Source organism: Oncorhynchus mykiss, chromosome 3 (assembly GCF_057628025.1).
Source record: "Oncorhynchus mykiss isolate SJ-2025 chromosome 3, ASM5762802v1, whole genome shotgun sequence".
Lineage (NCBI taxonomy): Eukaryota > Metazoa > Chordata > Actinopteri > Salmoniformes > Salmonidae > Oncorhynchus > Oncorhynchus mykiss.
This window is the reverse complement of record NC_143024.1, coordinates 17,293,639-17,307,500: the sequence shown is the minus strand read 5'-3', so window position 1 is coordinate 17,307,500 and position 13,862 is coordinate 17,293,639. Positions and strand designations below refer to the sequence as shown.

Genomic DNA, 13,862 nt, shown 5'->3' with positions numbered 1-13,862 from the left:
TTATCCAATTGTCTTCCTACTGTCCTGTTTCTCTCTCTCTCTTTCTCTCTCTCTCTTTCTCTACCTGGTTGAAGGGTCTCCCAGCTCAACAGAGAGACTAAGGAAAAGAGAGAGATAAAGAGAGAGAGATAAAGAGAGAGAGAGAGAGATAAAGAGAGAGACAAGAGTATTTCTCTTTCTATCTGTATCTCTCTCTCTCTCTCTCTCTCTGTCTAACTCTCTCTCCATCTCACTCTCTCTCGCTCTCTTTCTCTCGCTATCTCTCTCTGTCTTTATCTCTCTATCTTTATCTCTCTCTCTCTCATGAGATGGACTTTTAGCAGCCACTGTATTTTTATCGCACCCCGCCGTCACGACACACACACAACCTTTCTGCCCTGCTGGTTGCCTGGGGAGACGACCCTCACAGGCGCCGTGGCAACTCCTCAGACGATTTAGAGAGCACTCAATGAACAACAGAATGAGAGAGAGAAAGAGAGAGAGAGAGAGAGAGAGAGAGAGAGAGAGAGAGGAGAATAGCATGAGAGATGCTCATGGGGTGTCATCAGGTGAGTGTGAGGTGGTGTTTCAGGTGGTCTTACCTTGAAGAAGCCTTTGCAGCCCTCGCAGGTGCGTACGCCGTAGTGCTGGCAGGCAGCGTTGTCGCCACACACGGCACAGGTGCCCTCTCCTGGGGGGCCGCGATGGGGGGGGGAGGGCAGGCGGTCCCCCAGCAGAGGGTTACAGGACCCCAGCGCCAGAGAACGGAAGGCCAGTCCTCCCGGGCCCCCCGGAACCCCAACCCCGCGGTGCAGGTGGTACAGGTGCTGTTCCAGGGGTGGGCCGTGGGGGTGAGGGGGCACCGAGGAGGACGAGGAAGAGGATGAGGAGGAAGAGCGAGGCAGCCCCCCTCCCAGCCCCTCGTACCCCCCACTGTGGGGAGGGGAGTGCTGGTAGAAGTGGGGGAAGCGAGCGGACTTGAGGGGTCCGTGGGAGGGGGGCTGCAGGGAGAGGTGGGGGGAGTCATCCCAGAGGAAGGAGGAGCCAGGCTGGGGGGCGAGAGAGGGGGTGGTGGGGGTGGACGGAGGAGACTGTTTAAAGTACATGGAGGAGGAGGGCATGGTGTCAGATTGTGGGTAGGACTCATCCTCCTTCTTGATAAGCGGCCTATGGGAGGGCATCTGGTATAGGCAGGAGGACTTTGGCTCGTAGCTCCCCTCAACAAACACGTTGAAGCTCGGCAGAGAGGTGGTGGCGGCCGCCGAGATCTCACCCCCCCCCAAGTCCAACTTGGTATAGTCCGGGGTCATGAGGTCAGAGCTGTAGCTGTCGCCCTGGTAACCAAAGGACTGGGCGGAGTAGGACGAGCCTGGAGGGGCAGGCCCATACTGTGCCTGCACACATGGCATGTCTACAGAGAAGGATGGGAGGAGAAAGAGAGAGAGAGAGAGAGAGAGAGAGAGAGAGAGAGAGAGAGAGAGAGAGAGAGAGAGAGAGAGAGAGAGAAAGAAAGAAAGAAAGAAAGAAAGAAAGAAAGAAAGAAAGAAAGAAAGAAAGAAAGAAAGAAAGAAAGAAAGAAAGAAAGAAAGAAAGAAAGAAAGAAAGAAAGAAAGAAAGAAAGAAAGAAAGAAAGAGATGATCAGGTTGTTGTGTTATATACAGAATTTAAACATCAACATTGTAGTGATAGTGAGAGTGTAAGCGTGTGTGTGAGAATGTTGGGAGGTGATGGTCACAGTTTGGTGCTGAAACCAACAAAACAGCAGGATCTCCTCCCTATTTATGACGTTGATTATTTATGCAGTTAACAGATGCACATAATGCAATAGTATGAAACATGTGAGGAAGATGTTAGTGTGTTGTTAGTGTAATTCCCTTAATATGACACTCATTAGCCAATTAGTCAAGCAAATAAAAACATGTTAGCCAATTGGTGAAGCAGATAAAAACACATTAGCCAATCAGTGAAGCTAAGCTCAGTGGTTCTTGTTCACTCGGCAGGAAACTGAAGAAAACGTTTTGGAATGCACCTTAACTTGTCCGATAACAACTGTCTTTTTAAAAATAATTTCAAAACTTTTTCTTACGTTTTCTCGAACTGAATGAGCCCCAGATTGAACCCCCATCCACTTTGCATTCAACACACCTGGTCATAATCCCCCACAGCCATTCATACAACCACACACACAGAACGCAACCCTCACTCCAGCACAGCTAAACTGTAGGAGCAGTTTGTTAGTGTGTACTGTGTGTGAGTAGCTGTGTGTGTGTGTGTGTGTGTGTGTGTGTGTGTGTGCGTGTGCGTGTGCGTGTGCGTGTCTGTGTCTGTGTCTGTGTCTGTGTCTGTGTCTGTGTCTGTGTCTGTGTCTGTGTCTGTGTCTGTGTCTGTGTCTGTGTGTGTCTTTTGCCCTAGTTTATCTGTCGTTTGGGGACTAAATGAGGCCTGTATCATTAAATGTTAATGGACCCTCATGGTGCTGGACCCTTACTAACTCTGGCCTCTAAAACAACCAGCCACACACATGTTCTGTCACATACTGCCATTACAATCTCAAAGATAGGATGGGGAACTGTGAGTGTGCGCGCGTATGTGTACACAATGCATCAAGGGAGAGGTTAATTATCATAACGACCTCCGTCTTAGACTGGGGATCACACACACAGCCCACAATGTAACCACAAATTAATAATAATAATAATAACAACAATAATTGTTAAGATTTGTATAATAATCATAATAATAATAATATATACAGTTGAAGTCGGAAGTTTACATCCACCTTAGCCAAATAGATTTAAAATCAGTTTTTCACAACTCCTGACATTTTAATCCTAGTAAGAATTCCCTGTCTTAGGTCAGTTAGGATCACCACCTTATTTTAAGAATGTGAAATGTCAGAATAATAGTAGAGAGAAGGATTTATTTCAGCTTTTATTTCTTTCATCACATTCCCAGTGGGTCAGAAGTTTACATACACTCAATTAGTATTTGGTAGAATTGCCTTTAAATTGTTTATCTTGGGTCAAATGTTTTGGGTAGCCCATTCATTCCTGACAGAGCTGGTGTAACTGAGTCAGGTTTGTAGGCCTCCTTGCTCGCACACGTTTTTTCAGTTCTGCCTACACATTTTCTATGGGATTGAGGTCAGGGCTTTGTGATGGCCACTCCAATACCTTGACTTTGTTGTCCTTAGGTCATTTTGCCACAACTTTGGAAGTATGCTTGAGGTCATTGTCCATTTGGAAGACCCATTTGCGACCAAGCTTTAACTTCCTGACTGATGTCTTGAGATGTTGTTTCAATATATCCACATCATTTTTCTACCTCATGATGCCATCTATTTTGTGAAGTGCACCAGTCCCTCCTGCAGCAAAGCACCCCCACAACCTGATGCTGCCACCCCCGTGCTTCACTGTTGGGATGGTGTTCTTCAGCTTGCAAGCCTCCCCCTTTTTCCTCCAAACATAAATGGTCATTATGGCCAAACAATTATATTTATGTTTCATCAGACCAGAGAACATTTCTCCAAAAAGTACGATCTTTATCCCCATGTGCAGTTGCAAACCGTAGTCTGGCTTTTTTATGGCGGATTTGGAGCAGTGGCGTCTTCCTTGCTGAGCGGCCTTTCAGGTTATGTCGATATAGAACTTGTTTTACTGTGTATATAGATACTTTTGTACCGGTTTCCTCCAGCATCTTCACAAGGTCCTTTGCTGTTGTTCTGGGATTGATTTGCACTTTTCGCACCAAAGTACGTTCATCTCTAGGAGACAGAACACGTCTCCTTCCTGAGCAGTATGATGGCTGTGGTCCCATGGTGTTTATACTTGTATACTATTGTTTGTACAGATGAACGTGGTACCTTCAGGCATTTGAAAATTGCTCCCAAGGATGAACCAGACTTGTGGAGGTCTACAATTTTTTTACGAGGGCTGATTTCTTTTGATTTTCCCATGATGTCAAGCAAAGAGGCACTGAGTTTGAAGGTAGGCCTTGAAATACATCCACAGGTACACCACCAATTGACACAAATTATGTAATTAGCCTATCAGAAGCTTCTAAAGCAATAACATAATTTTCTGGAATTTTCCAAGCTGTTTAAAGGCACAGTCAATTTAGTGTATGTAAATAAGTGAAATAGTATGTCTGTAAACAATTGTTGGAAAAATGACTTGTGTCATGCACAAAGTAGATGTCCTAACTGACTTGCCAAAACTGTAGTTTGTTAACAAGAAATGTGTGGAGTGGTTGAAAAACGAGTTTTAATGACTCCAACATAAATGTATGTAAACTTCCGACTTCAACTGTAGTTATCTATTGTTGATCAATATTAAAAACCTGCTTTTGATGGCGAGAAAAACATCTCAAGACATTTTCCACCTCTTTAGAGAGTCCGAGGTGAGCCTGGGCTCTAATGTATTAGCCTACCTGTGTGTGTGTGTGTGTGTGTGTGTGTGTGTGTGTGTGTGTGTGCGTGCGTGCGTGCGTGCGTGTGTGTGTGTGTGTGTGTGCGCCTGCGTGTGTCGTAAGTGCCCAGGGTTTGTGGTGTTTGCTCTTCGCTCTCGAGAAGGGAACTGTCAACAGCGCGCGGTTCCCATTGACGCTCTGCGCGCGCTGTGCCGTAATCGTCTTCTTCGCCATGCGTCATATTTATTTAGTAAAATATGAGATTTATCAAGCCTACTACCATCATTTTTCCTGCACGCCTCCTTTCCTCTGCGGACTCTTAGCAACTGTGTACTTTTGCCCTACGCACATGGCGCAGGCACAAACGTAACTAAATGGCATATTTATTAAGTCCGTTTTGACCAGTGAACACAATATAACTGTACATTTTGGCTACGTGACTTTACCTGTGGGCTAGAAGCACTGGCATGACTCACACTTTACAGCGGGAGACACCTATATTAGAGACAGAGATACAGATGTCACCATGGGTGAGCCGCAGGGCTAAAGTGTAACCATGGGGACGCGTGAGAGACAAGAGGTCAGGGGGGAGTTTGGAGGTCTGACTCAAACCTTCTCAGAGTGCGCGAGTTCCATCCGTCTGGAAAGGAGTGGGCGAGCACGGCTGCACTCGAGCAACCGCCAGAGTTTTCTTTTATTTCTATGACGGCCTCGCGAGTGACCCAGGCAGTTGCACTACCCACGCGGAAACAGGCCTACAGGTGTACAGAGATGAAGGGGATTTGCCTGTGTCTTCAAGGGGAGAAAAGGAAGAGAGAGAGATTTTTCCTGGGTCTATCCAACAGCGGGGGAGGGGGACTGATGTGTTAATTCCAATTGAAACGCTTCCTTATAAGACTATTCCACCTACCTTGCCTGAAGTCAAACGCATACATGCACGCACACATGCACGTATGGACACACACCCATTCACACACATAGTGATGATATAAACACAACCTAACTGATGTGTGTACCTTCTCCTCACGTGCCCCTATGCACACACATCTACTTCTGAGTAAACACACACACACACACACACACACATATTCAGACAATGCAGTGTCATGTTAAAACCAAGCCAGAAGCACTCTAATGACACCAGATTATATCCCAAAAACCGAAAAGACCCTTTTCATTCAAACACCACGACCTCCACCTGACAATAAGTTTGTGCGTGTGTGAGTGTGTATGTGTCAGTGAAGAATGTGTGTGTATGCGTGTGTGTACAACATGCATGAGTATTTGAGTGCATGCATGTGTGAGTGTGTGCTTAAACTACATGTGTGTTAAACAGTGAGGGTTCAGTCAGACAAGCCAGGCAGATAAATGCTACCAGCTCTCAGAATCTCACGACAGAATTAGACGTTCATCCACATACTGGAACGTCAAATTTCGAAGTTGTTCCAAACTTCAAATGTCGTGTGTTTAAGGTTAAGATTAGACAATAACTCCGAAATGTTCAATTTAGGGTAAAGTTTAGACATGAACTTCGAATGGTTAAGGTAAAGTTAAGGTTTGGGATAGGCTTAAAACAAACATATCGAAAACAACTTCCAGGTCATCTCCCCACTTGCACAGACATGGATGGAAGTTGAATACTGAATTGTATAACGGGTGACCTGGCTGGATACGCGTGTGTGTGTGCACGTGTACGTGTACGTGTGTGGTATGATGATCAGAGAGAAGCAGTCTCTAACCTCGAGGTGTGCATTTCAACTGGACACAATGCATCCGTTCCAAAAACTGAGCGTGCTTGTTCATTGTCAGAATGCCATAGATCTAACAAACAAGACATGAAGTGCATAAGTAAATACATAATACATTATATCGATCAAGGAAACATTCAGAAGTTGTAAAAAAAAAAATGTGTATATATATATATATATATATATATATATATATTTTTTTTAAGTTGATTTTAATGGACACTCATATGGGCAGACTTGATCATTCTACCTAAATATTACAGTCAAAACACACGCAGATTGAAACAGATTGACAGCAGACAGCGATTTGAGACATTCGATCTAAATCTTATTTTGTGTGTTAGTTTTTGGACGGGTATTGACCCGCACATGCGTAAACCGCTTGTTCACATTCATGAAATGTCCCAGTATGTAAACTTGATCTAAATACAGGTATGATGCAGAAACCCAGAACGGGTTTTTGTCCTAGAGGCTGTGGTCGCCTCTAACCGCAGGCTCGAGGGCCCCATGTGTCCCTATTCCGGCGGGACAGACTACCTTTATCACCATAATCTATCAGGAGAAAATACATGTGCTTTTAAATTAGGCTACTTTATTTTGGCCTCGAAGGTTTAAGACGTTTAACCTCACTAAGTTCATTAAGCAGATCGATATCTACAGATTTGACTAATTAGATTTTTTGGTCCTGCTTTTAAAGTCGGTGTGTCTAGTTTCAGAAGACTATTTCCGTCCCCATATCTACAGATGGAAATGTCAACTCGCGCGCACTCACTGACACAACACGTTTAGAATTATAAATCAGAACTGACTTGGAATATATTAAATTACCATTTAGACCATTCAATATCGGTTAAATTAAAATAATAAATGATGTTGTTGGTGTAAACTATATGGTTTGTTATATAAACATTTCTAAATATATAGGCCTAATATTGTACTTAATAAAATAAACGCACTATAGACCTAGCGTGAGACACGGCTGACTGAATGAAGAAACACATGGCGGACTAATAGTTTGAAAACTACACGTGCATTTGAAACAGGTTTTAAAAGCACCAACTCAGGACAGGTGCGACGACGACCCGGGCCTGTTCCCGGTGTTTTTCAGTACCTGGTGTGAAAGCCTCGCGCTGAATGGTGTTCTGTGTGGGGGGCTGGGGACTGATGCGACTGTGGTGGGGGACCGGGAGCGGGGAGTACTCGAAGGGACTGTCCGGTAGCCGGGACTCTGAGCTCGGCTGGGCGCGCTCTTCCGAACCCGGGTCTGGAGGAAAGAAACACCGGTCACAACCAGAGATATGGGAACTCCCAAAGCACACCGAAACGGATGACATAGTTTACTGCACAAATAGAATACATTCAGAAAGAGCGGAATAAAGTCGCACATAATATAGCCTACACAGATTACCCGGATGGAACAAAACGCACAGAAATTAAAACATGAACAGAATGAAATGAATTCTCAGTGATGAGGGGAAAACCAGCAGGCGTAGAGGTGTGATACAGAATTAAAGGTCAGACCTAGAAAGAGAGATCCACAAACATGCGACAGAAGATTGGAGGAATATACATTATTATAAGTACAATTATAATTTAGCAATAAGAAAATCTGCAAGCATCCCATAGCGCTCATTGAATGAATACTTCACCAAATACAGAAGTGAACAGATATTATCTAAAACCTCTCTATATCATTTAGCCTACAACTCAGAAATAGAGCGATCATTTTGAATTCCAATTTCAACTCTTATAAAAGTAAAATATTGAAGATTGATGAGAATAGACTAAAATAATATAGACTAAAAGAAAAACTAGAATCACTTCACCTGCGAGCAGCATAAAAATAATATCTAAATCTAACAATGATCTATATCGTGAAATATCATATGAATCTATTCAATTATCATATTAAAACTTTTTCAAACAAACAATAATATTAAATTAAACGAGTTATTTGCAATTCATAAAAAACAAGTGTCTTCAAAAGAGCATGGCTATCATTTTGTTAAAATTGCCAGTGGTTCTTTCCCGCACTAGTCTGAGGCTCATGCACTACAGGTCTCAGGGTTCAAAGGGGTTCGTTATTGGAAAGAGAAAATAGGTTACAATATCCACCTGAGTAAGTTATGAATCTCAGAACCGAAACCTCTCCGCTCCCAGTGCGTCTTGCTGCCAGCTAGAGCACAGCTCACCGCAGACAAGAGATTTCACAGCGCCTAGCGCCCCCTCTCTGCAGCACTCCCCTACATACACTGACCCATACCCGGACTAATTCTCTCCACTAAACCGGGGACCAGTCCTCCCTCTCCGGACTCATTCTCTGAACCGTCCCGGCCGGGAGACATGCAGTCTGTTTGGAGATCACTGAACATTTGAACTCTGTTTGGATAGGTTCTTAACATTATCACTTTTCCAATAGGCCTGCGGGATGATAAAATCTAAAACTATAGCCTAGGGATCTAACACGTTTTTTGTTGTTGCTTTGTCTGACATGTTTCTATGCCTATTATTCACTCAATGTCTGGAGAATGAGTTAGGCTCAATTATAACATGAACCTCACCAGGATACAGACAGTCGCTTCTCTCAGTCTCTCACGTTCTCAATCTCTACCACACCAGAATGCTTGGCTAATCAGGAGAGGAAATGTAATATTCTGTCTCAATTGTTTATACTTCATAGACGTGGAGGTCATTGTATTCTATTCCATGATTTGTTGTTTGTTTTGTAATTCAGTGTGCTGTGATAATAGATCATATTGAATCGGTGTCAGACCGAAATAAAGCAAATAGCCTGTAACGCTTTTGAGAGCAAAAAGGCTATATGCATTTTACGCTTTTTAAAATATACCCTTTTTTTAACAAAAAAATGTTAACCTTTATTTAACCAGGAAAAGCCCATTGAGACCCATAGTCTACTTTTCAAGGGAGACCTGGCCAAGAAGGCAGCAACAATCAATACATTACAGAATTTAGACATACAACAATACAATACAATTCAACAACACGATCCAGATTTGAAATAGCATTTACACTCCTCTGTAACAGTCTCCCATCAACATACAGAGATATGTAGACAAAGGGGCAACGAAAAAAGCTTCAATTGCACTGGTCTGTGTGTGTCCATAATGTGAACACAGGGCAGAAGGGTCTCCTCTCTCTGTTTCTCTCTCGATCCGGCCGGTGGGTGCTGGGCCGAGCGCCCCGGTAACCTAGAGAACGGCGAAAGAGCCGTAAAGCACGCGCCCCAAAGCGCCCGGTATAGCCCCCCACGCCAATAAGCCAGTCAGCGCGAGGCTTCCAGCAAACACAGAGAGAAAAGAGAAGAGATAAAGGAGGGCTGGAGAAATATACAAGTACAGTAAATTAGCCCTGAGGAGCGAGGCTGTCAAAAAGAGGAGACTGTGTGTGTGTGTGTGTGTGTGTGTGTGTGTGTGTGTGTGTGTGTGTGTGTGTGTGTGTGTGTTTGCATGCGTGCGTCTGTCTACACACCCAAAACCAATTGTAACCGCCTGAGAGAAACTCATACCACACATCTCATAGTGAAAGATACAAATTCTGGCCTTCAAAGAAATTATATGGACCAGAGACTGCTGTGTGAATAGGAGATGCAAAAGTTTACTTTAACTTGGTGGATATATTTGAGAATCTGACTGATTCCTAAATGTAAAAAAAAAGTAGGGTATTGGTCTGGGGATCCAACCTGGTCTCAGAGCATATAGTTTTATTCTGTAGTAAATCTGAGGCACTCCATTTAGTATGATATGTTACGTTGCAAATGGTATTAATTTCAGGATGTCCATCATCCATTTCTTATGATATGTTATGAATTGCAAGTGTCCTACCGTGTGTTACGAATAGTGTGTTACGAATTTGCAAAACATACAATAAATTATGATTTTGCAAAATGTATGATATGTTACGAATTCCAATTTGTTGTGGCTAAAGTTAGCTAGGTGGCTAGGTGGCTAATGCTAACATTAGCTAGCTGGCTAGCGTTAGGTAGGCTAGGGGTTAGGGTTAGGGGGTTAAGATTAAGGTTAAGATTAGGAGTTAGCCTAAAGGGTTAAGGTTATGGATGGGTTAGCTACAGGATTAATGTTAGGTTTAGGGTTAGGAAAGGTGTTAGCTAACATGCCAAGGATTTGCAAAGTAGCTAAAAAGTATTAAATAGTAGGAAAGTTGCTAATTAGCTAAAATACTAAAGTTGTCCATGATGAGATTGGAACACGCAACCTTTGGGTTACTAGACATTTACATTATACGCCCACCCATCCACCCTTTAGTTTTTTCCTTAAGTAACCAATGGCCTTACGTAACTATACCAAACATAATGGGGCGGCAGGGTAGCCTAGTGGTTAGAGTGGTGGACCCCCGAGCTGAGGCCGTTATTGAAAATAAGAATTTGTTCCTAACTGACTTGCCTAGTTAAATAAAGGTTAAAATATATATATATATAAAAATATGTCATATAGTAGATTTATATCTAGTCTATGATACCAGACTGGGTGGTCAGACCAACCTTAAGCCTCACTTTGCTTCATGGACCCACTTGCTCCAGGATGACATTTAGGTCAAGATCCATGTTCAATGGCAGTAACTCAACTTCAGAAAGAGGCAAGGCTATAGATCAAACATTATTAATGTCAATATTTGTTTCCCCTGATCATGTGAGCAATAATGTGAGCAATGACAGGCCTGTCTTATTCAGAAAAGCCACATGCAGACATTTAGAGAGACAGTCAGAAATACAAACAGACAGACAAACGACAGACAGAGTGACAGAGGACATTTAAAGATGGTACTAGTGTTTATAAAACAATATGTTCTATTTTGTAGGCATATAATCACACTGTTTGTTCTAAACTATGAGAAACCTACCTGTTGGGATAAATGATGTCAACATAAACCTTTTGAAATTAAACTAAGGCTGCCTGCACGTTCTTCTGCAACTTGCAGTCAGATTTATTTCAATAATATAAATCGTCTCGTGAAAAACTCTAATTTGTAAGATGTCTGTACTATAGGCCCAGGGCTAATATTCACCCAGCACACAGACCAACAAGCTCTCATGGTTTTACCAATTCAATTATTCCCGTATAGCCGGGAATAAATGGCGAGGTATTAGTCTGACACACTCACTCACACACGTACAGCAAACTATGTGTTTTGTTTTATAACTATTGCAAAGGCATCAAACATGATGTCCACATAAAGCTGAATTAATACACAATCATGTCCTTTATAACAGTGGAGATAATAAGAGCCTTGATGTCAGTCCTCCTCTACTCTCAGCCTGTCTGACTGTCTGTGTTCTTCACTCAGCTCCATTAGTGCCTAATACTGCCTATGTCTCCCACTTCATTGTCTGATTGAGAGGCATCCATTTCCATGACAACCACAAAGAATATGATACCTTCCTTCAGCAAATTAAATTCAAATTCGGTTCCATCTGCCCTCGGTGACACCAAACACACACACCGAGGCTCCCGAGCTCACGAGTTTGCCAAATCAACAGGTCATCATGCACGAGAAAGTTAAAGACAGCGCTCGTGTTTTAACAATATAACAATCCGGTGTGCAGAGGAACCTACAACTAATTATGTTTCTCTATGAGACCAATAGTCTAGTAGCCTAATGTAATAATTAATTAAGTGGTCTTTAGAATATGAGAGAAAGTCATTTATTCCCAGAAGTATAGACAATAACTTACTTGTTTGCTGTAGCGGTTCCGTCTTTACATGTGTTATTAACCCAACATAAAGTCTCCTGTATAGATCCAGAATAATTACAAAAATTACCAAAGCTGCTGAAAAGTAACACGTATATTTGCAGAACTCGTTGAGGATGAAGCGACAGAAGAAAAAAAAAATATTATTTCTTTTTGTTTTTCCTTTAATTATTCTAAAGGAAAGTAGGCTAGAATATAGTCCGATGTGTGTTTTAAAAGTGTGTTTCAGAGTGATCCTGTGTATGTGCCAGTGATGATGCGCGCAGATGTAAAGCCGTAGTGCGGGATTGTTTATGTGCGCGGTCTGAGGGAGAAAGTCTAATACAGCATTTATGTGAGTCTGCCTCCTCATAGAGCGCCTGGTATGTGCTACGTCAATGTGACGCCATGGGAGAGGTGACGTCACTCACTGTAGCGCTCCCTCGGCCCGGCCTCGCGGTACAGTACTAGACACATAAGCCCCGCACGCTGTGTGCCAGAAAAAGAGCGAGAGGGAGAGAGAGATGGATGGTTGAGTGAGTGAGAGCGAGTTGATCTTATGATTTCACGAATGAATAGTTTCAGAAATGCCCAGGCGAGGGCGAGCAAGTGTCTACTGTACATGTAGTTTTTTCCATTACATTCTGGTACTTGCACATTCATTTCCGGGATCTGAAACCGTTTTTTAACAGAGTTTCTCAGACAATCCCCCAGGCCTGTTGATATATAGAGATATAGAGATAAATAGAGATAACTTGAACATGAACCCAAACACATCACTGGCCTAAAGGCTAAAGGAAGGTCTCCGTACTGACTGATTGCCCTCTCCCATCCACATTCCACTTCTTCACCCCTCCAACTCTTCTCTCCACGTTCCACCTGTCCTCCTCTCCTCCACATTCCACCTCTTCACCTTGCTTCCTCACCTTTCCTCAACATGTCTTTTCCCCTCTACCTTTCCTCCTCACCACCTCTCCTCCTCAACCCTCCAACTCTCCTTCACACCTCTCCACCTCTCCGGCTCACCCCTCCACCTCTCCCCCACACCTCTCCAACTCTCCTTCACACCTCTCCTGCTCACCCCTCCACCTCTCCTCCTTACCCTCCACCTTACCTCCTCACCCCTCCACCTCTCCCCCACACTTCTCCATCTCTGTTCTCCAATTTTTCCATGCCTCTCCACTCGTGTTCTCTGTTCGGATATCTGATTCAGTAACCTCAAGTCTGTCAGGCTTTTAACAACCTGTGAAACAACAGCCTGTTAAAAACATGTCCAAGTTCACTTCAATACATGTTACACTGTGCTTACAGGAATAATTACACTGTAGTAAGGGAGCAGTAATGTAATGTAACGTTACCTATTTTTTGTATTGGCACTGATCATTTAATAAGACAATAGCCTACTGTACAAATACTGTATAATGATTTTGTGTGAGCCTTCCCATGAAAGAGCCAGGTCTGTGTGCGTGCGTAGTGGTTATTCTAGACTAGTCTCGGCGCAGCCATCAAACTCAACAATAAAGGCAGCTGGAGCCACTGAGAACAGTAAATCAACGACAGCCAATCACTAGACGCGTATTTCTTGGCCACGTTCTGATCCTGGCCAATGATCAGCCCCCGGAGGCGGGGTCAGGGCTTGACGCACTGAAGCGCGTGATTGACGCAAGCGCTGTAGCTAAATTTAGATGCTGGCGCTGCGGCTGTGTGAGATAGCAGAGGGCCCAATTCATTGTGCCGGGGCGAGACCGACTATTTTAGAGATGTGATTGTGATCCAGCCAAGCCAAATATAGTCGTGGACAGGTATTTTTAGCGGAAAGCGTGTCCCTGCTTCTACTTGGCAGAGGACAACCTGTCGATATTCCTGATCTGGCTACTACGGTACATGGGTACCTGGAAGCGATTGAGATATGTTGGCTAACTAAATTAGCAGTGTAGGAAACTAATGTTGGCGAGTTAATTAAGCCGGGGATAGTTTTACAGTCAGGTGACCGTCGGGCTGAAAGAGAAAGTAGATGGTT

At 43.5% G+C, this 13,862-nt stretch overlaps 1 protein-coding gene across 5 annotated transcripts in view; it reads right to left on the bottom strand.

Annotated features, from left to right (window-relative positions):
• Window positions 1-12,261, bottom strand: part of LOC110534158 (putative nuclear hormone receptor HR38) — a 33,195-nt gene extending 20,934 nt beyond the window's left edge. Inside the window, exons 1-4 of one of the 5 annotated variants that reach the window (XM_090230673.1) lie at window positions 11,846-12,186; window positions 7,247-7,399; window positions 6,127-6,208; window positions 582-1,390 (exon numbers count right to left, since the gene is read on the bottom strand). In XM_090230673.1, the coding sequence (XP_090086799.1) occupies window positions 582-1,390; window positions 6,127-6,190 (873 nt within the window). In that variant the 5' untranslated portion in view covers window positions 6,191-6,208; window positions 7,247-7,399; window positions 11,846-12,186. Of the gene's footprint in view, window positions 1-581; window positions 1,391-6,126; window positions 6,209-7,246; window positions 7,670-11,845 lie in introns of those variants that run through there. The other 4 variants (XM_036966896.2, XM_036966904.2, XM_036966901.2 and 1 more) reach the window with 4 other exon arrangements.
• Between the last annotated feature and the right edge of the window lie 1,601 nt (window positions 12,262-13,862).